The 27,524-nt window shown below is 47.2% G+C and overlaps 1 protein-coding gene across 2 annotated transcripts; it reads right to left on the bottom strand.

Annotated features, from left to right (window-relative positions):
* Nucleotides 1-1,899: 1,899 nt before the first annotated feature.
* LOC119957937 (corepressor interacting with RBPJ 1-like) lies at nt 1,900-27,524 on the bottom strand. 2 transcript variants are annotated; one of them, XM_038786154.1, is made up of 4 exons: nt 27,420-27,524; nt 17,480-17,559; nt 10,443-10,523; nt 1,900-2,193 (listed from the first exon to the last, which is right to left on the bottom strand). In XM_038786154.1, the coding sequence occupies exons 1-4, from the start codon at nt 27,433-27,435 to the stop codon at nt 2,104-2,106; spliced, it is 267 nt and encodes an 88-aa protein (XP_038642082.1). In that variant the 5' UTR covers nt 27,436-27,524; the 3' UTR covers nt 1,900-2,103. The 2 variants fall into 2 exon arrangements, with proteins under 2 accessions (XP_038642082.1, XP_038642083.1); XM_038786155.1 differs by lacking the exon at nt 27,420-27,524 and adding an exon at nt 18,855-19,073.

Genomic DNA, 27,524 nt, shown 5'->3' with positions numbered 1-27,524 from the left:
GCTCCAGCATCTTCTCAGTACCACTTACCTGCTGATTGTAATTTTAGTTTTGTTTTTGCAGTAGTTGTGTAGCTTCATATGAAAATGGCCTAGAGAGAAGCAGGTAGGAAAGATGCAAGTGGAGGCTTTTTCTTCGGGATTATTTTCAATGGAGACTGTTCGAGTGCCTGTACACTATAAAGCCGGGATGATTGAAATTCTCAGAAAGGACAATAATTAAGTTGTGTCTAACTAGTGGTGTGGCCGAGTGGTTTAAAGTGCTGGATTAAGACTTGCCTCTGTGAAGGCATGGGTTCAAACCGCAACAACTTTTTCTTTTCAATTTAAAGAAGCCCTTGGGGTAGCTGATATGTGCCATCCTTTGTTGTGTTTGGAAGAACAAGGAAAAGATGTTTAAATTGTAGAGTGAACATAGAATTTACAGTGCAGAAGGAGGCCATTCGGCCCATCGAGTCTGCACCGGCTCTTGGAAAGAGCACCCTACCCAAGCCCATACCTCCACCCTATCCCCATAACCCAGTAACCCCTCCCGACACTAAGGGCAATTTTAGCATGGACAATCCACCTAACCTGCACATCTTTGGACTGAGAGGGGAAACCGGAGCACCCGGAAGAAGCCCACGCACACACAGGGAGAACGTGCAGACTCTGCACAGACAGTGACCCAAGCCAGGAATCGAACCTGGGACCCTGGAGATGTGAAGCAATTGTGCTAACCACTATGCTACCATGCGGCCCAACACTCTTGGTGTTTATGTCTGCGTGTGTTCCTGTGTGTATGCGTCAACGTGGTTCAGTTCCGGAGGGTAGGAACCGATTTTTACCATCTCAGACTTCATTTACTTACTTCATAAATCTTTGTAGTAAATAGTATAGTGAATAACAAATTTGCAAGAGGAGATTGACACCTGTGTTTCTGCTTGAGTCGAGACGTCTTATTGACTCTGGCCATATATTACACAGCGGAGGATGATTGAAATTTTCACTGATCAACATTTAAACAGTCAGTGGATTCACTCGGTGTGATGGTGCGACCCTGGTTCTATACCTGCCATCACACAATCAATTTCTATCAATTGTTTTGAGCCCAATATTTCTAATGTCTGTGGAATTGGGCCACATTCCTGGATTGTATGGCATGCAGCTCCTCAGAGGAGTCGTGAACCATAGTTTGTGAGATGTGTGGAGGAGGGGAATGAGGTGGTATGGATGGGGAGTGGTTTGGGGAGGTAAGTGCAAGGTGTGAAGGCCAAAGGGCCTTTTAAATAGCCACTTAGCAGCCCCTGTGACCAATCTGTGTCTGGGCACAGCGGGCAAGACTCCATCCTGGATCACAAGCGAAGAATTGCACCTCCTGAAAACTTCGAACCTGAGCTACCCCCAATCAGTGGGGCCAATGTCCTTTTAGATTTATTGTCACATGTTCTGAGGTACAGTAAAAAGTTCTGCGTGCAGTCCAGGCAGGTCACTCCATACATGAAAAACATTGGACATACGACCGATACATAATGTAAATACATAGACATCGGGTGAAGCATACAGAGTGTAGTGCTACAACTGTAGAGAAGATGCATAGAGAGATCAGTTCAGTCCATAAGAGGATCATTCAGGACTCTGGTAACAGTGGGGAAGAAGCTGTTTTTGAACCTGTTAGCGCGTGTTCTTAAACTTTTGTATCTCCTGCCTGATTGAAGAGGTTGGAAGAGAGAATAACCCGGGTGGGAGGGGTCTTTGATTGTGCTGCCCGCTTTCCCAAGGCAGTGGGAGGTTATAAACAGAGTTAATGGATGGGAGGCAGGTTTGCGTGATGGACTGGGCTGCGTTCATGACTCTGTAGTTTCTCAAGTCTTTTTCTGAAGTTTTGAGTTTGTATTGAAGAAATTGCATCACAAATGCTGGTTAGTCAGAATATTTTTTTAATAATCAGGCAACTCCATTGCTGAAAGTTAATATTTAGATCTTTCTATGAAGCAGTAAGTTCATACTGACGCGATTAAACAATGATATTTCAGAAAACTTATTCTAAAAATAAGTGAAAGGCCAAGACATTAGATACAGGAACAAATGCAAAAAATGTCACTTCTCCAAATGCTTTTGCTGCCATTATTTGCAAGGTTTATGCTTATGGTGTCCTTCCTTGCTTTTATTCTCCTTCTTTTTCTTTTGTTTCTTCACCTTCTTTTCACCAGGACACTGTTGGGTGAAAAGAAAAAAGGGGTCAGTTAAAATTTAAAAAAATCATTGTACCCAGTTCGTTGTCTTCGGACTGTAATTATGGATGAGCCACAGTAGTGCCTGGATAAGCAAGGGTTGGAATCGGTATGGCTGACTCCAATGTTCAAATGCTCTCCAATAGAGTTGGAAAACAAAGCAACTCTTTTTCCAAAAAATTCCCCATCTCGAGGCAGAGTACGGCGTTCCCAATCTGATCCGGCTGTCAACCTCCAACTCAGAATTGAGAACTTATGGAAACTGAGTCGCCATCAATCCACACGTACTTGACTGATTTCGCTCATTCATTCTACGAATGGCTCCCAGATTTGCATTATGTTCCACACCCAAATGTTTACCACTGCTGCTATACACCACAACACTCACTTGGAATCTCTTCACCATTCCTGATCCACTGCTATCACAATGGAACTCTTGTTGTGACAACTTGACCAGAGTAAAACACCCCTAGATGCTTCACAAGAGCGTTAATTAAAATCTTTCACACCAAGCCACATGGAGATAATATGGCAAGTGACCAAAAGCTTGGTTGGAAAGTAGGTGATAATGGGCGACCACACGGCACCAATTACCAGGGTTCAATCCCAGCCCTGGGTCACTGTCCATACGGCGTTTGCACATTCTCCCTGTGTCATAAGAACATAAGAACTAGGAGCAGGAGTAGGCCATCTGGCCCCTCGAGCCTGCTCCACCATTCAACGAGATCATGGCTGCTCTGATCTGTGGACTCAGCTTCACTTTCACTTTCTGGCCCGAACACCATAACCCTTAATCCCTTCATTCTTCAAAAAACTATCCATCTTTACCTTAAAAACATTTAATGAAGGAGCCTCAACTGCTTCACTGGGCAAGGAATTCCATAGATTCACAGCCCTTTGGGTGAAGAAGTTCCTCCTAAACTCAGTCCTAAATCTACTTCCCCTTATTTTGAGGTTATGCCCCCTAGTTCTGCTTTCGCCCGCCAGTGGAAACAACCTGCCCGCATCTATCCTATCTATTCCCATCATAATTTTTTATGTCTCTGTAAGATCCCCCCCCTCATCCTTCTAAATTCCAATGAGTACAGTCCCAGTCTACTCAACCTCTCCTCATAATCCAACCCCTTCAGCTCTGGGATTAACCTGGTGAATCTCCTCTGCACACCCTCCAGAGCCAGTATGTCCTTTCTCAAGTAAGGAGACCAAAACTGAACATGTCTGCATGAGTCTCACCTCCACAACCCAAAGATGCGGAGGATAGGTGGATTGGCCACGCTAAATTGCCCGTTAATTGGAAAAGGAATTTAAAAAGGAAAAGCAAAGTGTGGTGTTATTTGTGTTGCTAATTTTAGGGTGGTTGGCGTAATGTTCACAAAGACAACAAGTAGCTTTTAAAATGAACAATGCTATAAATTTATTAACACTACTTAATTGGATTTGACACCTACTCCAATATAAAACACAGTTGATAATAAACATATAATCCACACTCATCGACTAATCTTTACACTATTACATTAACTATGATCTGCTCTCACTCACTCTTTCCTCCAGTCTGTCCTCTAGCTTTCTCCTCAACCTCTCACCCACAAGGCTTAGCATCGATGCCTTATGTAGTTGCACATCTAGCTCCCTCTAGTGGTTGACCTAAACATTACATTAACCCTTACAGTTATGATAATGCCACACAAATTAGAGAAATTTGAGAGTTTTAGAGCTTAGGGCCCAGTCAAATGGTAGTAAAACAAACATTGTCTGACATTATCTGGTGAAGGATCAAAAATATGCCAACATTTTTGCCCAAAATGCAATTGAAACATCGCTACCCAATGGAATTTGAACCTGCATCAGTCGATTTAAGTAGCCCAAAAGGCCAGGTTCCATAGAGTAAGGATCAACAACATGGATAATGGGTGACTAATAAAAGGGTATCAGTTGCCCTGCAGATTCTATTTTACATCTTTAACGGTGGAGACTAAATGAAACTATTATTCATTTCAACCATTTTGGGTTTAAGACCTAAGGTAGGCACGGTAAGATTTTTAAGGAGCTCCCCATATGGAAATCAAAACAGTCCAACACTGCACCCTCATTCTGTGCAGCATGGCACAGCATAGAATCCCTACAGTGCAGAAGGAGGCCTTTCAGCCCATCGTGTCTCCACCGATGCTGTGAGGCAGCGGTGCTAACCACTCTAGCACCCTGCCTTCCCGAAGAACAAGTGAAGAAATTGGGTCAGATTGTGGCCAGCGCACGCGGTTCAGTATCAGAAGCACACTGCACTGTCAGAGATGCTTTCAGATCCGACAGTTAACCAAGAAGCTATCTGTTTATGGCGGATATTAAATGTCCCAGGGCACTATTTTGCAGAAGAGCATGGGAGATCATCCTGGAATGCCGGCCACTATTTATCCATCACGGTAGCATTGTGGATAGCATAATTGCTTCACAGCTCCAGGGTCCCAGGTTCGATTCCGGCTTGGGTCACTGTCTGTGCGGAGTCTGCACATCCTCCCCGTGTGCGCGTGGGTTTCCTCCGGGTGCTCAGGTTTCCTCCCACAGTCCAAAGATGTGCAGGTTAGGTGGATTGGCCGTGATAAATTGCCCTTAGTGTCCAAAACTGCCCTTAGTGTTAGGTGGGGTTACTGGGTTATGGGGATAGGGTGGAGGTGTTGACCTTGGGTAGGGTGCTCTTTCCAAGAGCCAGTGCTGACTCGATGGGCCGAATGGCCTCCTTCTGCACTGTAAATTCTATGTAAAAAAAAATCAAATAACACCTTTAGAGTTGATTTGGTCCCTATTACATTGCTGTTTGTGGGAGCTTCCTATGCACAAATTGACGAATGTGTCCTACATTTACACCAGCGTCTACACTTCAACTGTACTTCAGTAGGTGTAAAGCACAAGTCCTCTTAACAAAAGAAAAATTAACAGGCATTTAGTCAGACAGAACTTGTATAAAAAAAAAAGTCATGTCGAAGCTTTCCATCTTGGACTCATCAAGTCATTTGCAAGATTACCAAATGCAAAGGGAACAACGGTTATACTTGTTCAGACGAGTGCCAATTGGCCTCTGATTGGTGCATTCTCCATGGCAACACCTCTACCAGTTAATTAACGACTGAGCTAATCATCAAGCTTGTTTGAATCCAGACCAGGCAGATTGACTCTGGTCATCGCATTGTCGGAGAAAATGGCTGTTGCCCATTTTGTTGAGTTCAAATAAGTGCAATGTGTGTTCATCTTCTTCCTGCCTGCAAAGAACAAGTCTCTGTGTATTAATAGTTGTAGTTTGTAGCACGCACAATGGTGTCACACTGTGAGCCCAACTAATAATCTTAATCGGTGGTCAGTAGAATTATGAGGACATTCAGAATTGTTTGTCAGATGTTTAAATGTGGAAATGCATTTCATGTTGGACACTTTTGAAGTTTGCAAGCATGGCCATTGCTTGTTGCGAACAGCCAAAAGACGTAGAAGAGACGTACGGACTCGAAACGGGCAGCATGGTAGCATTGTGGATAACACAAATGCTTCACAGCTCCAGGGTCCCAGGTTCGATTCCGGCCTTGGGTCACTGTCTGTGCGGAGTCTGCACATCCTCTCCGTGTGTGCGTGGGTTTCCTCCGGGTGCTCCGGTTTCCTCCCACAGTCCAAAGATGTGCAGGTTAGGTGGATTGGCCATGATAAATTGCCCTTCGTGTCCAAAACTGCCCTTAGTGTTGGGTGGGGTTACTGGGTTATGGGGATAGGGTGGAAGTGTTGACCTTGGGTAGGGTGCTCTTTCCAAGAGCCGGTGCAGACTCGATGGGCCGAATGGCCTCCTCCTGCACTGTAAATTCTATGAAATTCTATGAACCGTTAGCTCTGTTTCTCTCTCACCAAAGATGCTGCCAGCATTTTCGGTTTTCATTTCAGATTTCCAGCACAACAGTATTTTTTGCTTTGATTAGCCAAGAGGACATGTTTGATATGATCTGGCTGTCTTTGGGACACAGAGAGGCAGTGCCGTAGTGGTATTGTCACTGGACTAGTAATCCAGAGACCCGGATAATGCTCTAGGTACCAATCCCACCACGGCAGATGGTGATTTAATACAAATGTGGAATTAAAAGACTAATGATGGGGGCAGCACGGTGGCGCAGTGGTTAGCATTGCTGCCTCACAGCGCTGAGGACCCGGGCTCTGTAATGCAAATAGCTGGAATTAGAAAGTGAGGGGATACGATCTACACACCTCCCTGGCAAGATTGTGCAGAGTCACACCCAGACATCCCAGCATCTCCTGGCTTCCAAGTTCATTACCGCCCCCAAATACACGTTTTATTGGGCGACAAGAAACATAGAACATACAATGCAGAAGGAGGTCATTCAGTCCATCGAGTCTGCACCGACCCACTTAAGCCCTCACTTCCACCCTATCCCTGTAACCCAATAACCCCACCTAACCTTTTTGGACACTACGGGCAGTTTATCATGGCCAGTCCACCTCACCTGCACGTCTTTGGACTGTGGGAGGAAACGGGAGCACCCGGAGGAAACCCACGCAGACATGGGGAGAACGTGCAGACTGCACATAGAATCCAGCAGGGAATCGAACCTGGGACCCTGGTGCTGTGATGCCACAGTGGTATCCACTTGTGCTACTGTGCTGCCCCAAAAACAGATTTCGAAAGGCTCCCAAAAGAACATCACAAATCCGGTAATCTCTTAGTTTAATTAATCCTTTTGAGACTAGTTTTACGGGCTTTATTACCAATGGCATAAATAAACCAGTGAATGCAGCCAAGTGCATCAGGGTAGGATCAGATTCCATTCCATTTACAAAGCAGAATGACATTCTGCTATTTGACTACCACACCCAAATATGCCTCGAGCACTCTTGTGGGATAAGGTTACAGACCTTTAGTTATTTAGCAATCCAAGTTCAACAAGCCAACAAATTGAGTGGCGAGCATTTCTTTTTATATTCAGGAAAAGGTGTGTGCCTGGCAAAATGCCAGATACATGGGTGTGTGGCAGATACGTTGCACAGCATTGCAACTTGCACTATGGGGTTAAGCAGCCAGCTGAGAGTGGTTATTTTAGGGCCTTGGGGATCAAATTAGTTTTGTCAAAGAGGAACGGCAGCAGAAACATACCTGAGAAAAGTGCTGGGGTAGTGGCACTGTAGTCAGCACTGCTGCCTCAGCACCAGGGACCCAGGTTCGATTCCGAACTCAGGTCACTCTGTGTGGAGTTTGCACGTCTCCGCCCGTTTCTGCGTGGGTTTACTCCCACAGTCCAAGGTAAATTCACTCTGAGGGAGGGATTGCAGGTCGGGGCATTGGGCCCAGGTAGGGTGCAGACTCGATGTGTTGAATATCCTCCTTCTTCACTGTAGGGATTCTATCATCTTCCCATTCGATCAGGATCTGAGTGGAGTGGGCTGGAATCAATGGGATCAGCAATGTGTAGCTTTGGAATACAGACCCCTCAGCACCTCAAATGCTTTCAGGACTTCAAGCACAGAGTGGCTGATGCCATCAGAGTTTATAGAAACTCTACAGTGCAGAAGGAGGCCATTCGGCCCATCGATTCTGCATCAACCCTTTCGAATTGACACTGTACTCATGTCCATCCTACCCCATCCCCGGAACCCCACAACCTACCGGCTGATCCCTGGACCCCTAATGGGCAATTTAGCATGGCCAATCCACCTAACCCGCATATCTTTGTGTGTGACTCGTTTAGCACAGTGGGCTAAACAGCTGACTTGTAATGCAGACCAAAACCAGCAGCGTGGGTTCAATTCCTGTGCCGGCCTCCCTGAACAGGCGCCGGAATGTGGCGACCAGGGACTTTTCACAGTAACTTCATTGCAATGTTAATGTAAATCTACTTGTGACAATGATAAAGGTTATTAGATTATTATTATTAATACAATCTTCATGACTGGAACAGCGTCACTTCCATTTTACAGTCGGCACTCTGCATGTCTTTATTGGACCAGAATGTTTGAATGTTCAATGATAATTGTATTTATGAATTGGAGTTTATGATACCTTTTGTAAGAGGGAGAAAATGTCATTTCACCTTCATCAAAATCATTTGTGAAAGCTCTCCCTGATCGATGGATGGGTGAGGATATTTGCTCTGCTTTATTCACTGGTCTGAACTGGGTGTCAGTGAGCAGGTCAGGTTGTATAAGTTCACAATCTAAACTGGGTTCAATTAACAAGCACCTAGATCTCGATCTATTATTGGGCACTTCAATTCAGGCCCGGACACCAAACAAGAAAAGTACAGCACAGGAACAGGCCCTTCAGCCCTCCAAGCCTGCACCAACCACGCTGCCCAAAACCTTCTACACTTCTGGGGTCCATATCCCTCTATTCCCATCCTATTCATGTATTTGTCAAGACGCCTGTTAAACGTCCTTGACTCTCATTGACTTGGACAGCCTCAGTGGAGAGAGGGGTGTTCACCCCCTCCCTCCCTCTCGGAGGTCGTGTGACCTGGTCCCCATTTATTAAAAAGCAGTGGTAATTCCCGCTGGCGTGACGTCACGCCCGCTGGATGGAAAGATTGAATGAGGGCTGAAGAAGCAGCATTAACCAGGCCAAGTACACGTTAGTTCAATGGGAAGAATCCAATCAGGAAATCTCACCAGCACAAATCCTATTTTCGGCCTCTCGTGGGATTTCTTGGCCATGATGGGATTTACGCCCCTGAATTAGGCCTGCTAGATCCCACGCGCTAAATCCCACCCGTAGAGTTTTACAGCACGGAAAGAGGCCCTTTGGCCCATCCGGTCTATGCCAGCCATCAAGCACCTATCCTAATCCTATTTTCCAGCACATGGCCTGTAGCTTACCAAGTGCTCGTTTAAATTGCTTTAGATTACACTCTCGTACCTTGCTGCAACTATAAGTGTGGGAAAACCAGGCTGCACCACTCAGTCTGCGTCGGGGCCCAAAACAATGCCCGAGATGCACTGAGCCAGGAAAGCAGCAGTTTTTAATGCTTTGTTCAACTCTTCTTAAGGGTGGAACTAGGGGCAGCACGGTAGCATGGTGGTTAGCATAAATGCTTCACAGCTCCAGGGTCCCAGGTTCGATTCCCGGCTGGGTCACTGTCTGTGCGGAGTCTGCACGTCCCCCCCGTGTGTGCGTGGGTTTCCTCCGGGTGCTCCGGTTTCCTCCCACAGTCCAAAGATGTGCGGGTTAGGTGGATTGGCCATGCTAAATTGCCCGTAGTATCCTAAAAAGTAGGGTTAAGGGGGGGGGTTGTTGGGTTACGGGTACAGGGTGGATACGTGGGTTTGAGTAGGGTGATCATTGCTCGGCACAACATCGAGGGCCGAAGGGCCTGTTCTGTGCTGTACTGTTCTATGTTCTATGTTCTATGTTCTAACCAAAGATGTGCAGGGTAGGTGGATTGGTCACGCTAAATTGTCCCTTAATTGGAAAAATGAATTGGCCACCCTAAATTTATTTTTTAAAAGGGTGGAACTAACATGTGTTATGGGCCAGGGTTTAGAGAACCCCAAAGTGTATCATGGAGTTCACCTGACCCACAACCTTTAATAGATTGTGGTATGGGGAGCACACGGCCCACTCTGCAGGTGTGGTACAGCAGAAATGGAAAAGTATTTTTTAAAGCAAAACAATGTTTATTCTATGAACTCAAGTTAACTTTTCAAAACATACAGTGAACAACTTAGCAAACATTAATTCAAATACAACCTGCAGAGAATACAACACTAAGTAATCCTTTAAGCTTTCCTTTTACCATCCATAAGACTTAAAACACCTTTTACCAGAAGCATATCAGGTTAAAGTCACGACTGTTATTAGTTTTAAATCACCAGGATCGACTTACAGTCTTTAGGTTACAGAGAGAGAGACTCCAATACACCTTCAGGCTGTGACTGCAGCTATCCAGCTCTGAAAACGAAACTAAAACACACCCTGCAGCAACCAGCCTAAAATGAAAGCAAAAAGCTGACAGACAGCCCAGCGCCACCCACACACTGACATCACTGATAAACACGCATTTCTTAAAGGTACATTTCTTAAACATCCATTTCTTAAAGGTACTCTCACATGTACAGGGCGGCAAACCACAAAACAGGTGATGTGAGGGGGCAAGAGGCAAATCCCAGCAAAGCGAAGAGGGGCCACCTCTTTCTTCCCATCCCACCCCTCATTCCTTCGCAGTTTGAAGTCCAATGACAATCGATTCTGCTTACCTTGCCTTTCCCCTCACTCTCCGAGCTGCTGCTGGAGCTGGATGAGCTACTAGAGCTGGAAGACGATTTGCCTTCTCCCTTCTGCAAGGAAAGTAAAAGACTCAGGATCAGTCATTTGGATCAGTTTGGTTGCCAGGAATTTTCATTCTGCAGGTCTCCCCCTTGCTGCCCACAGCTTCCTGCGTCGCCCCTCCGTCAGGTTGAGGCCAGTGACTCATCACAGATTCCAGGCTGCCACTCCCGAGTGTGGTCCCGTGGGCGGGCGCTGCATTGTCGGAGGTGCTATCTTTTGTGGGAGACCACATAGGGGCTGGTTTAGCTCACTGAGCTAAATCGCTGGCTTTTAAAGCAGACCAAGCAGGCCAGCAGCACGGTTCGATTCCCATTCCAGCCTCCCCAGACAGGCGCCGGAATGTGGCGACTAGGGGCTTTTCACAGTAACTTCATTGAAGCCTACTCGTGACAATAAGCGATTTTCATTTTTCATTCATTTTTTCACATAGCAAATCTGTTCGTTCAGATGGGCGTAAAAGATCTGCAGCCCTGTTTGAAGACAGCCAGGGAAGCCCTGATGTCTTGGCCAATATTAACCCTCAAAAACTGATCATCTGGTGCTTATTACGTTGTCTGCACGTGGAACCTTTCTGCACCCAAATTATTTCCTCCACTTTGTGTAAAGTAGGGTGCTCTAGTTTCCTCCCACAATCTAAAGATGTGCAGGTTAGGTGGATCATAGAATTTACAGTGCAGTAGGAGGCCATTCGGCCCATCAAGTCTGCACCGGCTCCTGGAAAGAGCACCCTACCCAAGGTTAACAACTCCACCCTATCTCCCATAACCCAGTAACCCCACCCAACACTAAGGGCAATTTTGGATACTAAGGGCAATTTATCATGGCCAATCCACCTAACCCGCACATCTTTGGACTGTGGGAGGAAACCGGAGCACCCGGAGGAAACTCACGCACACACGGGGAGGATGTGCAGACTCCGCACAGACAATGACCCAAGCCGGAATCGAACCTGGGACCCTGGAGCTGTGAAGCGATTGTGCTATCCACAATGCTACCATGCTGCCTCTTCATTTCCAAAGATTAGGTGGGGTTATGGGTTATACCGAGTGAGCTTCGGTAGGGTGATCTTTCAGAATGTTCGTACAGACCTGATGGGCCAAATGTAGGGATTCTATGAAGAAGCAACTAAATCCTTCTTCATCCCAAGTTAGGCTCCAGAACAAAGGTTTGTTGCTGGTGATGCCCTGGGAGTGTAACCAGGTCCAAACTCCCATTCATCCCAGGGAGGCCTGGAGGTACTGTGGTTAACACTGCTGCCTCACAGCCCCAGGGAGCCGGGTTCAATTCCGGTCTTGGGTGACTGTGTGGAGTTTGCACGTTATCCCCGTGTCTGCGTGGGTTTCCTCCGGGAGCTCCGGTTTCCTCCCACAGCCCAAAGATGTGCAGGTTAGGTGGATGGGCCGTGATAAATTGCTCCTTAGTGTCCAAGGATGTGTAGGTGAGGGAGTGGGCCTAGGTAGGGTGCTTTTTCGGAGGGTTGCTGCAGAATCGATGGGCTAAATGGCCTCGTTCTGCACTCCATGATTAAACACGGTGACTCACCCTGTGCAATGATACAGCTGCAGATCCCAATCTTGGCCGAGGACAATCATTAAAACAGATTTCTTCCCAAGACAATGTTGAAATGGGTACTGTGGCTCAGGGAAACATTAGGGAACCAATTCGCTCAGTGTCTGAAACAACTGGGACAGGGAAGAAGGCAGACAATCTACTCTTAATTTGCTATGGTAGAAAGTTCTCCAATGGCTGGGGATGGCGAGCAGACATTAACACATTAGATTAGATTACAGGGCAGCACGGTAGCATGGTGGTTAGCATAAATGCTTCACAGCTCCAGGGTCCCAGGTTCGATTCCCGGCTGGGTCACTGTCTGTGCGGAGTCTGCACATCCTCCCCGTGTGTGCGTGGGTTTCCTCTGGGTGCTCCGGTTTCCTCCCACAGTCCAAAGATGTGCGGGTTAGGTGGATTGGCCATGCTAAATTGCCCGTAGTGTCCTAAAAAGTAAGGTTAAAGGGGGTGTTGTTGGGTTACGGGTATAGGGTGGATACGTGGGTTTGAGTAGGGTGATCATTGCTCGGCACAACATCGAGGGCCGAAGGGCCTGTTCTGTGCTGTACTGTTCTATGTTCTATGTTCTATTAAGAATAGTTGCTCCGGTAATACTGAGGGTTAGATTAACGCCAATGACACATTCCGAAGAGGAAGGGAAGGAAGAATGGGGCAATTGTCCCTGAGAAATTCAACCTGGGAAACCCACGATACCCCATTTAAACAACCTTTAGAACAAAAGTCTATTTTGACAACAGCGCTTTGTGGCAATGTTCCAAATCAACAAGCCAACGGCTGTATCATTGCACAGGGTGAGTCACGATATTGAATCAATGAGAGTTTGGACCCGCTTATACACGGATGGGCGTTTCACCAACAAATCTGACCTTTCCTCCTGGAACGTAATCTGGGATTAAGGATTGTGCAAAAATGGTTGTTGACATGTCAGGAGTGAAAGGTTCTTTGAATGATTTAACCCATCAATCACTGGGTGAGACAAATGCTTCGTCAGCAATCCCTTTGCTCTTAGCCGTGTATTGATTGATTTGGCGAATCTAGCTGTCCACCAATTAGTTTCCACATTTCCCGACGTGGCAAGAGTTACTTTAAAAAGCTCCCCATTGGCTGAAAAGCACCTGAAGCCATCTGGAGATAGTGTAAAGTGAATGCGTCTTTCTTTCAACTTTGTCCCAAGAGCAATGTGATCCTGATCATGCCGGTTATGTTCTGCAACGTAAGATAATGAGCTGAACCTTTTGTGTGACCCGAATGGGGGCCACAATCGGCGGACGAGGCCCAGTCTTGGGCAAGTCCATTATTTGGGGGGGGGGGGGGGGGCGGGGGGGGGGGGGGGGGGGGGGGAAGAGAGAGAGAGGGAGAGAGAAGTATGAAAAGCAAGGTAAAAGTAGTCGCCACAGTCCCAGATGACCATAGGCTGCTTTCCCCTTTGAGGGGAGAGCTGATTGGTGGGGATTTAACCGGAAGGTCACAATTTATACGGACATACAAGATAGGAGCAAGAGTGGCGAATGGTCTACTTAGAGCCTGATCTGCCACTCGATACGATCATGGACAATCTGAATGTGGGCTCAAATTCATTTTCCTGTTTGCATCCCCCCCCCCCCCCCCCCCCCAACAAGTAAAATCACAGAAATGTATCTGTGCACACGCAGGGCATTTGGAATTTTAAATTCCACGCTACAAATGGGTTGTACAAGGACAGTCCATGAACTCATTTTAAATGGAATTTACTAGGTGCTGGAAAAGTAGACAAGGCAATGAGAGGGAATAGACAAATGATTGGAGGGGGGGGGGGGGGGGAATAAAAGGGATCCAGTGCCACATCAATAGGCCAAAATGAGCCATCTTTACGTGAACAATTTGCACAATTGGACACACCCTGGAATGCATCGAGCAACAGGTTCGAGGGTTCAGGGTTTCTGCAATCAGTTTCGACGTGGGACTTCCTTGAAGACAAACTCTCGAACACAAAAATATATCTTTCCCTTTTTTTAAAAAAACTCATCGCACAAGCTTAATTGATAGGAATGACGTTGAACGAGTTAAACAAGCAGGAGTGAAATAAGCTGCATGTACAGGAGAGTTTTACTAGGGATGTTGCCTGGTATGGAGGGCATTAGCTGTGAGGAGAGGTTGGATAAAATCGGTTTGTTCTCACTGGAACGACAGAGGTTGGTGGTGGGGGGGGGGGGGGGGGGGGGGGGGGGGGGGGGACGACCTGATAGAGGTCTACAAAATTATATGGGGCATCGTCAAAGTGGATAGTCAGAAGTTTTTTCCCAGGGTGGAAGAGTCAATTAGTAGAGGACATAGGTTTAAGGTGCGAGGGGAGTTTTTTTTACACAGAGGGTAGTGGGTGCCTGGAACTCGCTGCCGGAGGAGGTGGTGGAAGCCGGGACGATAGTGACATTTAAGGGGCATCTTGACAAATACACGAATAGGATGGGAATAGAGGGATACGGACCCCGGAACTGTAGAAGGTTTTAAGTTAGCCGGGCAGCATGGTCAGCGCAGGCTTGGAGGGCCGAAGGGCCTGTTCCTGTGCTGTACTTTTCTTTAGAACATAGAACATAGAACATTACAGCGCAGTACGGGCCCTTTGGCCCTCGATGTTCCGCCGACCTGTGAAACCATCTGAAGCCTATCTGACCTACACTATTCCATTTTCATCCATATGTCTATCCAGTGACCACTTAAATGCCCTTAAAGTTGGCGAGTCTACTACTGTTGCAGGCAGGGCGTTCCACACCCCTACTACTCTCTGAGTAAAGAAACTGCCTCTGACATCTCTCCTATATCTACCACCCCTCAATTTAAAGCTATGTCCCCTCGTGTTGGTCATCACCATCCGAGGAAAGAGACTCGCACTGTCCACCCTATCTAACCCTCTGACTATCTTATATGTCTCTATTAAGTCACCTCTCAGCCTTATCCTCTCTAACGAAAACAACCTCAAGTCCCTGAGCCTTTCCTCATAAGACCTTCCCTCCATACCAGGCAACATCCTAGTAAATCTCCTCTGAACCCTTTCCAAAGCTTCCACATCCTTCCTATAATGTGGTGACCAGAACTGCATGCAGTACTCCAGGAGCGACCGCACCAGAGTTTTGTACAGCTGCAGCATGACCTTGTGGCTCCGAAACTCAATCCCCCTACTGATAAAGGCTAGCACACCATATGCCTTCTTAACAGCCCTATTAACCTGGGTGGCAACTTTCTTTGTATTAGAGCCACCTGGTGACCCTCGTTCACTCTACTCTTTCATGAATCCACTTGGAGACATGGGTAGACCATATCAAAGGGCCTCGATTGGTCTGTGTCTCTCCTGGTAATGAGTTTAGAATGCCAGATTACATAATCAAGCGTGAGCAGTTTATGGAGGAGAAACAGGTTATAGTCAGTTGGGAAGGTCTCTGAGATATACATATGTTAATTAATTTGATGTGCAGACAACCAAAATACATAGAAAGCATAATCAAAGAGCAACAAAGGTATAATTGCCCAGGAACGAGAAGCAAAGAGAGGCAGTTACCATCTAGCAGTCTCAGAAAGTGAACAGGCCAGTTTCCCGCCACCAAGCCTGAAGGCCAAGTTTACAGCAAACAAGCTTCTAAGTCTGAGAGCTAAGGCAGTGCAGAAGACCTTCGTAACAACAGTTTTATAATGGGAATGGATGAGTGAGTGACTTCACATTCCTGCTATTAGCAACCTAAAGATAGAGAGAGACACAAACACGCCCACACCAAAAGAAAACGTTGTTTGCCCTAAGCTAATATAATGTTACTGTTTACTGTGAGGGGAATTGAGTATAAAAGTTGGGAGGTTATGCTTCAGTTATACAGGGCAGAGGTAGGACCACGTCTGGAGAATTGCGCACAGTATTGATCTCCTTATTCGAGGTAGGGTGTACATACATTGAAGCAGTTCTGAAAAAGTTTCATAGACTAATACCAGGAGTGAGAGGGTTGGCTTATGAGGTAAGGTGGACAGGCTAGACTTGGAATAAGAGGCAACTTGATTGAAACACAAGATCCTGAGGGATATTGACAGGGTGGATGTATCCTCTCGTGGGAGAATCTAGAACTAGGGGTCACTGTCGTCCATTTAAGACAGAGATTAGGAGAATTGTTTTCTCTTGGAGGAACATGAGTCTCTTGAACTCTCTCCCTCTGAAGGCATTGGAAGCAGAACCTTCAAAGGCAGAGCTAGGTTGTTTCTTGATTAACAAGATAGTATGAAAGGTTGTCAGTAGATTGGTCAGGTCAACCATGATCTCACTGAATGGCATAGTCCTGCTCTTCATCATAGAACTTACAGTGCAGAAGGAGGCCATTTGGCCCATCGAGTCTGCACCGGCTCCTGGAAAGAGCACCCCACCCAAGGTTAACACCTCCACCCTATCCCCATAACCCAGTAACCCCACCCAACACTAAGGGCAATTTTGGACACTAAGGGCCAATTTATCATGGCCAATCCACCTAACCTGCACATCTTTGGACTGTGGGAGGAAACTGGAGCACCCGGAGGAAACCCACGCACACACACGGGGAGAACGTGCAGACTCCGCACAGACAGTGACCCAAGCCGGAATCGAACCTGGGACCCTGGAGCTGTGAAGCGATTGTGCTATCCACAATGCTACCGTGCTGCCCTTAACAAATTCAAATTCCACCATCTGCAATGGTGGGATTCGAACCGGGTTCCCCAGAGCTGGGTCTCTGGATTACTAGCCCAGTGACAATGCCACTATGCCACCACCTCCTCGTAATTCGTATGTTCGTATTGTGGTACTGGAGACCACACTAGAAGGTCCGCCTCCCCGAACAGGCGCCGGAATGTGGCGACTAGGGGCTTTGGGGCTGGTTTAGCTCACTGGGCTAAATCGCTGGCTTTTAAAGCAGACCAAGCAGGCCAGCAGCGCGGGTTCAATTCCCGTACCAGCCTCCCAGGACAGGTGCCGGAATGTGGCGACTAGGGGCTTTTCACAGTAACTTAATTGAAGCCTACTCGTGACAATAAGCGATTTTCATTTCATTTTCATTTTTCATTTTTCAGAAGGTATTCGAGTGTGTTGTTCAAAAGAAGGAACTTGTTTATATCAATAAATAACACGAACCATAACTCAGAAGACTAGTAGGGAGTGTAATAACGATGGAAACAGCACCTCTCGTAAAGCAGGTCTAGGGTCATACTCATTGGAGTTTAGACTACAGACTGCAATAGCTCGCCCAGAGCTCGCGCATGCTCAGAACCCTCAGTAAAACACCAGCAAGACAATTACAGAGGGGAAAGGCTCACAAGAACACTCTGTAACAGATATGTTCATGTGTACATTGTGACTCGTTGAGGAACTGGAAACAGAATGGTAGAGACGGGCATGGGAATGATCTGTTACCTTTTTATTCTCCTTGATTTTTCCTTTCTTCGTCTCACACTTCTCTTTCTCCTTAACCTTATCACAAGACTTCTCCAAATCTGTTTCCAAAACAAGGAGACATTTCAGAACTGAACTCAACAATTGTAAAATAGCACCCGGGTTACGCAGTTAGCGGTCAAACAGAGGCTCAAGAATTGTTTCTTTTAAACCAATGGGTTCAGAGGACAGCAACAACATAGGAACAGAGGAATTAGGCAGTTCAGCCCTTCAAGCCGTACCAACAATCAGATTACTGATCTCTTCCTGGTATTAAATCCACCTCCCTACCTGTTTCCCATATCCCTGTTTTTTTAATCAAGACTATATCTATCTCCGTTTTGATTTTCATAGATTTTCACAGAATTTACAGTGCAGAAGGAGGCCATTCGGCCCATCGAGTCTGCACCGGCTCTTGGAAAGAGCACCCTACCCAAGGTCAACACCTCCACCCTATCCCCATAACCCAGTAACCCCACCCAACACTAAGGGCAATTTTGGACACTAAGGGCAATTTAGCACAGCCAATCCACCTAACCTGCACGTCTTTGGACTGTGGGAGGAAACCGGAGCACCCGGAGGAAATCCACGCACACACGGGGAGGATGTGCAGACTCCGCACAGTGACCCAAGCCGGAATCGAACCTGGGACCTTGGCGCTGTGATGCCATTGTGCTATCCACAGTGCTACAGTGCTGCCCCGTCACACAAGATTTTTGAAAATACATAAATGCAGTGAGGTGTGATCTGAATTGCAGATTTCAGAAATGACGGTGGAAGCAGATTCAATCGTAACTTTCTGAAGGGCTACTAACAGGGGGAAGAGTTGCGTGGTTAATTGGGCAACACGGTGGCACAGTGGTTCGCACTGCTGCCTCACAGCGCCAGGGACTCGGGTTCGATTCCAGCCTCGGGTGACTGTCTCTGTGGAGCTTGCACGTTCTCCCCGTATCTGCGTGGGTTTCCACCCACAGTCCAAAGATGTGCGGGTTAGGTAGAGTTACGAGGATAGGGCAGGGGGAGTAGGCCTGGGTAGGGTGCTCTTTCAGAGGGTAGGTGCAGACTTGATGGGCCAAATGGCCTCCTTCTGCACGGTCGATATTCCATGGATAGCTCTTGTAAAGAGGCACGATGGGCTCCTGCAGGGCGGTACAATTCTCTAACTAACCCACAACGTAAGAAAACCTTCCAACAGCCTAATGCTGCTATCACTGAACCCAGTTCACCAGTCTTAAAAACACAACTTTCACAAGAGTGCGTACAAGCTGCACAAAAATTGAGATTAACAGAAAGAATTCCCACTGAGAAATGGAATGGTCAGTTACCGAACCCTCATCCCATGAAGATCCGCACTTACCCATAATTAACTGTGTTGAGCCAGTCGAGTGAAGACAAAGAGGCGCACGATTTGTCTTCAAATCCTTGGGAAAATAAAGTTTGTCCTCAGCGCGAAACTTCTGAGAGTTCCACGACTGGGCAATGCTGTGAGACAGGTACGGAGTTTGGCTAATGTAGGGAGGTGACTGAAGGTGTGGTCAAAATATCCCAGGTATTGACATGCCCTTAATGGTTGTCCAAAGTACAAATAAAGAGGCGTCTGTGCCTCATAATAGTGAGGGACATGTGGCATAACCTGACTCATTTTGGCATTAAGTTATTGATGGTATAATGTTTATTAAATCGCAGCAACTTGATTCTGACAAATCAACTGGTTTTCTTTTTAAAAAGTGACAATTTATGAACTCGATCTGATTCCATTTGGTTTGCAAGGGAGGGCCGGCCGCTGGTGTATATTATTTAAATTGGAGAATTTGCTTGGCTGACTTCTCACTCCCTATTCGTGATTATATGCTGCATTTTTCCCAAGGGTGGGTAAGCTGATAATCACGGTCTTGATTTTGAAAGAGATTCCTTTGACTGGGAGCAAACCCTACCCTTATGAGAAACAGGTGCAAAAACTGGTCTCAACCAGTGGAACATTAGCCAGCAAAGTGTATTCTAAACTTCTCCCTATTCTTCATTTACAATGAGGACACATTTTACCAATATCTTCCGTGATTGTATAACTTGCTTTCACATTGTGTTCATTCACCTGCAGATTTTAGCACAAACCAATTATTTCCAAATATGTTTCCTCTGTTTTTCTTTCTTGTCAATCGAACTCTTGTCATCTTTCAGTTCCTGCTTCTCCCCACCCAATCCTAAACCAGTACTAATTCCAAATCAATCTCTTTCTGCTCTCCCACCGTAGACAGCCCACTGCTTTCTAGGGGTCTCTCTTTTGGAATTAATGATTTCTAATAATAACATTCAATCAGAGCCACTGTGATGGAACATTGTTGTGATTCAGTGGCACAAATGTGCAGCAGTCTGATAATGTTTTGCTTTGCTCATAAGGATCTTTAGTTTTATGATTTTGAGGTATGAATTTCCAAATGTACACCAGCGTTGGTCAGAAAACCTCAGGAGGAGTGGGCCTAGGTTAGGGTGCTCTTTCGGAGGGTTGATGCAGACTCAATGGGCCGAATGGCCCCCTTCTGCACTGTAGGAATTCTGTGAAGGGTTGATTTCCCTTTAAAGATTCACACCGTTCCTCCTTTGAAAAATATCTCACTGTATCTTCACCGTCACTGGGTAAAAGTCTGGAACTCCCTGTCCTCCAACACCGTGGGTTTACACATGGTACATGGACTGCAGCAATTCAGTAAAAGTTGAACTCACTGTCACCTTTTCAAGGGCAACTAGGGATAGGCAATAAATGCCGGCGCGGTGTCACAGTGGTTAGCACTGCTGCCTCAGCTCCAGGGTCCTGGGTTTGATTCCGGCCTCGGGTGACTGTCTGTGTGGAGTCTGCACGTTCTCCCCGTGTGAGCGTGTTTCCTCCGGGTGCTCCAGTTTCCTCCCACACTCCAAAGATGTGCAGGTTAGGTGGATTGGCCAGGCTAAATTGCCCCTTAGGATCCAAAGATGTGCAGGTTAGATTGCAGGGGTTACGGGGATTGGGAGGAGGGATGGGGCTAGGTAGGGGCTGTCTCAGGGGGTCAGTGCAGACTCGATGGGCCGAATGGCCTCCTTCAGCACTGTAGGAATTCCGTGGTTCTATGCCTGTGATTCGAAGAATGATTTTTCAAAAAAAGTAAATAGACACTCATAGAATCATAGAATCTACAGTGCAGATGGAGGCCATTTGGCCCATCGAGTCTGCACTGGCCCTTGGAAAGAGCACCCGATTTAAGCCCACGCCTCCACCCTATCCCCGTGACCCAGTAACCCCCACCTCACCTTTGGGACACTAAGGGACAATTCAGCACGGCCAATCCACCTAACCTGCACATCCGGAGCCGGAGCACCCGGAGGGAACTCGCGCAGTCACGGGGAGAAAGTGCAGACTCCGCACAGACAGTGACCCAAGGCCAGGATCGAACCCGGGACCCTGGAGCTGTGAGGCAGCCGTGCTGACCACCCTGCCGCCCGTCAACACAGCATCCCATCCAAAAGTGGTCCATTTTTGATCTAGCAGACACGTTTCACCATATAAATCGCTTCCTTCTAAACAAGGAAACTATTAAAGTGGCTGCCTGAACTGGATTAGGTTATTTACGTCTCACAGGGCAGAGGCCTGCTTTCTGTTAACTTCTCCCTATTAATTGTTGAAAATGTAAATGGGGGACCTGTGATGCCAAAACCCGTCTCTCGTCACCTGGCTTTGAAACCACAAAAGCATTAAACAGGCGTGTTCGAACCACCCTCGTCTTCATTTGTGCCAAAGGATGTTTTTCCCACAATTGAAATCACAATAAGCACAGCGTAATCATTTGAAATATAGTTGTGTTTTAATGATTTATTTTCCAACACAAAGAATAAAGTGAAAGGATTAAATAAGAGTTGAATTACATATAATTTACAGTGCAGAAGGAGGCCATTCAGCCCATCGAGTCTGCACCAACTCTTGGAAAGAGCACCCTACCCAAGCCCATACCTCCACCCTATCCCAATAACCCCACCCAACATTCACGGCAATTTGGACCCTAAGGGCAATTTAGCACGGCCAATCCACCTAACCTGCACGTCTTTGGACTGTGGGAAGAAACCGGAGCACCCGGAGGAAACCCACACACACACGGGGAGAACGTGCAGACTCCACCCAGACAGTGACCCAAGCCGGGATTCGAACCTGGGACCCTGGAGCTGTGAAGCATTTGTGCTAACCACTATGCTACAGTGCTTACCCATCAATTCCCAATCATGAATTAATTACATGGTTGTGTACCTGGTAATTGAAAAGGTTCAGGGTGAATTTGATTGAAATTTTAAGGTGGGCGCTGGTATCTGCGAATGTTTCTCTCTATTTCTCCTGACTGGGGGAGTCGAAGTGGATGATATGAAACACTTGTACACAAAGGCTAATTGTAGTTGGGAACAATATTCTATCAACATGAATTGATGCGAAGCAGATTGTTCATTTTAAATTGAAGGTTGATTTTTTTTTGTCAGCCAACAGTGTTAGGGGATATTGTCAGCACTGTGGAATTGTGGTTAGCACTGCTGCCTCACAGCGCCAGGGACCCGGCTTTGATTCCAGCCTCGAGTCACTGTCTGTGCGGAGTTTGCACGTTCTCCCCGTGTGTGCGTGGGTTTCCTCCGGGTGCTCCGGTTTCCTCCCACAAGTCCAAAGATGTGCGGGTTAGGTGGGGTGACAGGAATGGGGTCGAGGCAGGGTGCTCTCTCAGAGGGTCGGTGCAGACTCAATGGGCCAAATGGCCTCCTTCTGCACTGCAGGGAGTCTATGACATGAGCCAACGGCAGGTATCTTGAGCAGGGGGTCACAGGTCAGTCATGATGTTATTGCCTGTCAGGACAGGTTCGAGGGGCTGTACGGCCTCACCCTGTCTCTGAGCAGGCTGCAGTGTTGGAGCATGATGTTGTGTGTGGGTATTAGAACATAGAACATAGAACAGTACAGCACAGAACAGGCCCTTCGGCCCTCGATGTTGTGCCGAGCCATGATCACCCTACTCAAACCCACGTATCCACCCTATACCCGTAACCCAACAACCCCCCCCCCCCCACTAACCTTACTTTTATTAGGACACTACGGGCAATTTAGCATGGCCAATCCACCTAACCCGCACATCTTTGGACTGTGGGAGGAAACCGGAGCACCCGGAGGAAACCCACGCACACACGGGGAGGACGTGCAGACTCCACACAGACAGTGACCCAGCCGGGAATCGAACCTGGGACCCTGGAGCTGTGAAGCATTTATGCTAACCACCATGCTACCGTGCTGCCCACGGTATTGGTGTGGGAAAAGTCCAGATCACCTGAAAGAAGCATCGAAATGCTTCAATCCACAACAAAAGTATTTTGACACCGACATCAGTCAAACTGACCTCTGGAAAGTGCATTTCGGTAGCGCCTTTCACGACCTCAGGATGTCCCAAAGCACTCCACAGCCCGAGTGTAATGTGGAAAATGCAACCAGCCAATTTACACAGCAAGATCCCACAGATCCCCCGTGATGATGACCAGATGATCTGTTTTTTTTTGCGGTGTTGGTGGAGTGGTCAATATTGGGCTCAGGACGCTGCGTGTCACATTCAAAATAGTGTATCTGCAGACAGAGCCCGAGGTCACCTGGGGACCTCAGCTGAGGTCACCCTTCACAACCAATATCCAATAAGCCTGATTGGATATTGGTTGTTGCAAATGATCAGTGGAAGAAGCTTCAATAAGAGCTTCCAAAAGGCCATTCAGTCCATCGGGTCTGCACCAGCCCTCTGAATCAGCATCCCATCCAGGCCCTCTCCCCCACCCTATAGATGCACCATAGAAAGCATCCTATCTGGCTGCATCACAGCCTGGTATGGCAACTGCTCGGCCCAAGACCGTAATAAACTACAGAGAGTCGTGAACACAGCCCAGCCCATCACACAAACCCGCCTCCCATCCATTGACTCTGTCAACACCTCCCGCTGCCTTGGGGAAAGCGAGCAGCAGAATCAAAGACCCCTCCCACCCGGGTTATTCTCTCTTCCAACTTCTCCTTTCGGGCAGGAGATACAAATATCTGAGAACGCACATGAAAAATTCAAAAACAGCTTCTTCTCCGCTGTTACCAGAGTCCTGAATGACCCTCTTATGGACTGAACTGATCTCTCTACGCATCTTCTCTATTGAGGGGGGGTGCATAGGTTGGAGGGTCAGTGCAGACTCGATGGGCCAAGTGGCCTCCAATTGCATTGTAGGGTTTCTATGATACTTTGGACTGTTGGATGAAACCGGAGTCACCCAAGTCCGGAACTGAACCGGGGTCCCTGATGCTGTGAGGCAACAGTGCTAACCACTGTGCCACTGTCAGAATGCAGGGCTATGGGGAATCTCTCCCCCTCAGGTACCCGTTGAGGTTGTTGTTGTGTTATATACTCTGGGATAACACAGGCCGCAACTCAATGCAGCTTTGACCAAAAGATACTCCAGACTTTGAAGTTCAATGTGATTTATTGAACCGTTAGCACAGTTCTCTATGAGTTCGACTCTCCTGCTAATCTTGCTGTAGTAACTCAGTCTAACTAACCAGTCTGCTCTAAGCCACGTGGTGGGTGTGATGCTTCTGATCTGCCCCTGTCCTTCTCTCTATGTGTCGCCTGTGGAAAGAGACAGAGCATGTGTGCTCTGTCCTTATATATGGGTTGTGTACTGCCCCCCTTGTGGTAGTGTCACCTCTGGGTGTCTTGACAGCCCATTGGTCGTGCCCTATTCTATGTGTTCATTAGCTGTATGTCTGCATGTCATGACACCTCTGGTGCTCCCCCTAGTGGTTACTTAGTCGTAGTGTATTTACATTAACCCTTTGTGTATCTACAATGATGCATATCACCACTGTTGTGAGGAAAAATTGAAAATGGCAACAAAGGTGTTTGTTACATTAGAGCATTCAGGGAAATGCCCTGGGCAGCGGACTGCAGCACCCTTCTCTAGTCCCTCTCCGCTGTCAATCCAGCTGGTTAGAGCGTTCACCAGTTTCCATTCTTGACCATCTATTCGGAGCTATTGAATCGCTTGCAATGGCTTCTCTTCCTGTTCTGGTACTGTTACTTCCGTTGCCCCCAAGGATCTCTCCTCGACCCCTCTTATTCCATAGCCACAAGCGGTGACAACATCCGAAAGCACAGCGCGTGTCCGCTGACTATACTCAGCTCGACTTCAGAACCACCTCTCTCTCCAATCCTCCGCTGTTTCCCAGTTACCTAACTGCCTCCAATTAAATAATGGGGAAACTCCACTCCCCCACCAGTGATTCCGCCCCTCGCAACTCCCTGAGGCTTCGCCAGAGCTTCACAGGTTTGGTGCCAATATTTGACCCCGAAGATGAGCACCCCATAACTGCACCATCTTTGTGCCAACCTAATTCTTCCTCCGCATCATATTCCATCTCTGCCTCTATTCATGTGCTGCAAATCCCTTGTTTCATGTCTTTGTTGCCGGGAGGCTTGACCACTTGAGGACAGGCCTGGCTGACTGTTGGAACCAACAATTCTACGGACATGCGCTTGTAGGATTAGAATAGCGGTTTTAATATACTTTCAACAGAGCCAGCCTGTTAGCCGTTGAACTTTCGGTGAACTGGCCGGCTGACCCTGTGGCACTGATCTTTATACAGCAGCTCCCGGGGGAGGAGTCCTAGGCGGAGCCAAGGGAGAAGTCCCGTACAACTCTCGAGCATTCCCAGAGCTACTCCCCCTGCAGGTCAGGGAGTGCAACTGCACTTACAATATAGTCACATGTATATACAGATTATAATCTGGTGTGAATCACATTCACCACACTGACCTCCTGACCTCCATAAAAACGTGACGTCATCCAGATCGGTGCTTCCCATGTTCTGGCTCAGAGTAGCCTGACCGTTCCTTCATTGGCCATGTGCTCTTGGCGAAAGAGCGCACAGATTTTTAAAATTCTCACCCCGGTTTGCCTGCCCAAAATCCCTCTCTGGCCTCGCCTCTCCCTCCTCCACTCCCATGCCTTCCGAGGTGGCTGCTTTCATCTAATTCCGGTTCCCCTTCCATATCCAATTGTAACTGTGCCTCCATTAACATTACCAAAAGACTGGAATATCCTCCCTAACTCTTTCCATTCCTTCCTTCCAGATACTCGCTCCATTATGTGGCCCAACGTCAGATTTTAGTTTATCAAGTTCCTGTTCAGAAAGTTGTGTCATTTCCGCTACATTTTGTTTTTCCAAAAGAAAGATGCTCTGTCAATGCAATTGTTTAGTTGAAAGGCGGGTAAACAGCGTGGAGGGAACGTACGTTCCAATTGACTGATAGAACAGCTCAAGGGGCTGAATGGCCTCCTCCTGTTTGAAGGACGAATGGGATAGAGCCTTGAGTTCAGCACTAGGGTGATGTCATGGTACGAATCTCTGCCAGTTCCCAAAGAACCTTTCACAGTTCAAGGAGCACATTGCTTCTTCAGTCGAGTATTTCATTTGATTTGATTTGATTTATTGTCACATGTACCGAAGTATTTTGATGACAATAATTGGAAAAAGGCAGAATTTACAGAGGAATATTCACACATAGGACGCGACGGGATGCGGCACTCAAAGTGTCTCAGAAACTGCAGGGAATATCCGACCTCTGGGTTCAATTTCGCCCATTTCCAGCAGTTTGCTCGATCGATTTTAATCATTCTTCACTAGCCCCCTTGGCAATATTACAAAATGCGGGCAGCTCACACACCCTGCTCTTCACCCTGTCTTTTGCAATAATTGCTCCTAACACCATCGTCAGGGCTCCCCCTCCTCCCTCGGGTTCATACAGGGCAGAGCTGTGTAAAGCTCCCCGTTCCCAGTGCCAGGGTTCAGCAACGACTGAGTTACTTAATCCATAACCCCAATCCCAATTTAACATTACTGAAGAAAGTTATGAAATGAAATGAAAATCGCTTATTGTCACAAGTAGGCTTCAATGAAGTTACTGTGAAAAGCCCCTAGTCACCACATTCCGGCACCTGTCCGGGGAGGCCGGTACGGGAATCAAACCGTGCTGCTGGCCTGCCTTGGTCTGCTTTAAAAGCCAGCGATTTAACTCCAACATAATAATAATAATTGCTTATTGTCACAAGTAGGCTTCAATGAAGTTGCTGTCAAAAGCCCCTAGTCGCCACATTCCGGCGCCTGTTCAGGGAGGCCGGTACGGGAATTGAACCCCCACTGCTGGCACTTTTCAGCATTACAAGCCAGCTGTTTAGCCCACTGTGCTAACAGGAAGCAAGAACACAACGTAAACGCAAATTACTGCAACTTAAACCCAACTCTCCACATTAAATTATTACAATTTAAACAGGGCAGGTACGGTAGCACAGTGGTTAGCACAGTTCCTTCACAGCTCCAGGGACCCGGGTTCGAATCCTGGCTTTGGTCACTGTCTGTGCGGAGTCTGCACATCCTCCCCGTGTGTGTGCGTGGGTTTCCTCCGGATACTCCGGTTTCCTCCCACAGTCCAAAGATGTGCAGGTTAGGTGGGTTGGCTGTGCTAAATTGCCCCTCGTGTCCAAAAAAGCTGAGGTGGGGTTCAGGGATAGGGTGGAGGTGTGGGGCTTAGGTAGGGTGCTCTTTCCAAGGGCCGATGCAGACTCGATGGGCCGAATGGCCTCCTTCTGCACTGTAAATTCTATGATAAACCCGACTCTCCACATTTAATTATTGCAACTTAAACCCAACTTTCCACATTTAATTATTGCAACTTAAACCCAACTTTCCACATTTAATTATTGCAACTTAAACCCAACTCCGTACATTCAATTATTGCAACTTAAACCCGACTCTCCACATTTAATTATTGCAACTTAAACCCAAACTCTCCACATTATAATTCGCTCTATGGTGTTAAAACATGCTCGTATGTTTTGCTCTTACCAAATCCGCAACTCATGGTGCTGCGGTGAAGCTGGAGGCACAGAGTGCCGAGTGAGTACTGTCAACATCTTTATACTGCCTCCTGGAGGGGGGGGGGGGGGGGGG

The sequence above is a fragment of the Scyliorhinus canicula genome, chromosome 27 (assembly GCF_902713615.1).
Source record: "Scyliorhinus canicula chromosome 27, sScyCan1.1, whole genome shotgun sequence".
Classification (NCBI taxonomy): domain Eukaryota; kingdom Metazoa; phylum Chordata; class Chondrichthyes; order Carcharhiniformes; family Scyliorhinidae; genus Scyliorhinus; species Scyliorhinus canicula.
Note: the sequence above shows the minus strand (reverse complement) of the source record. Positions and strands in the feature narration are given on the sequence as shown.

What these genes read in the sequence shown, in the direction of transcription:
- LOC119957937 (XM_038786154.1), bottom strand. An exon ending in AAATCAAGGAGAATAAAAAG is followed by an intron (nt 10,524 to 17,479) that starts GTAACAGATCAT and finishes CTTTCCTTGCAG; the next exon opens with AAGGGAGAAGGCAAATCGTC. An exon ending in AGAGTGAGGGGAAAGGCAAG is followed by an intron (nt 2,194 to 10,442) that starts GTAAGCAGAATC and finishes TTCACCCAACAG; the next exon opens with TGTCCTGGTGAAAAGAAGGT.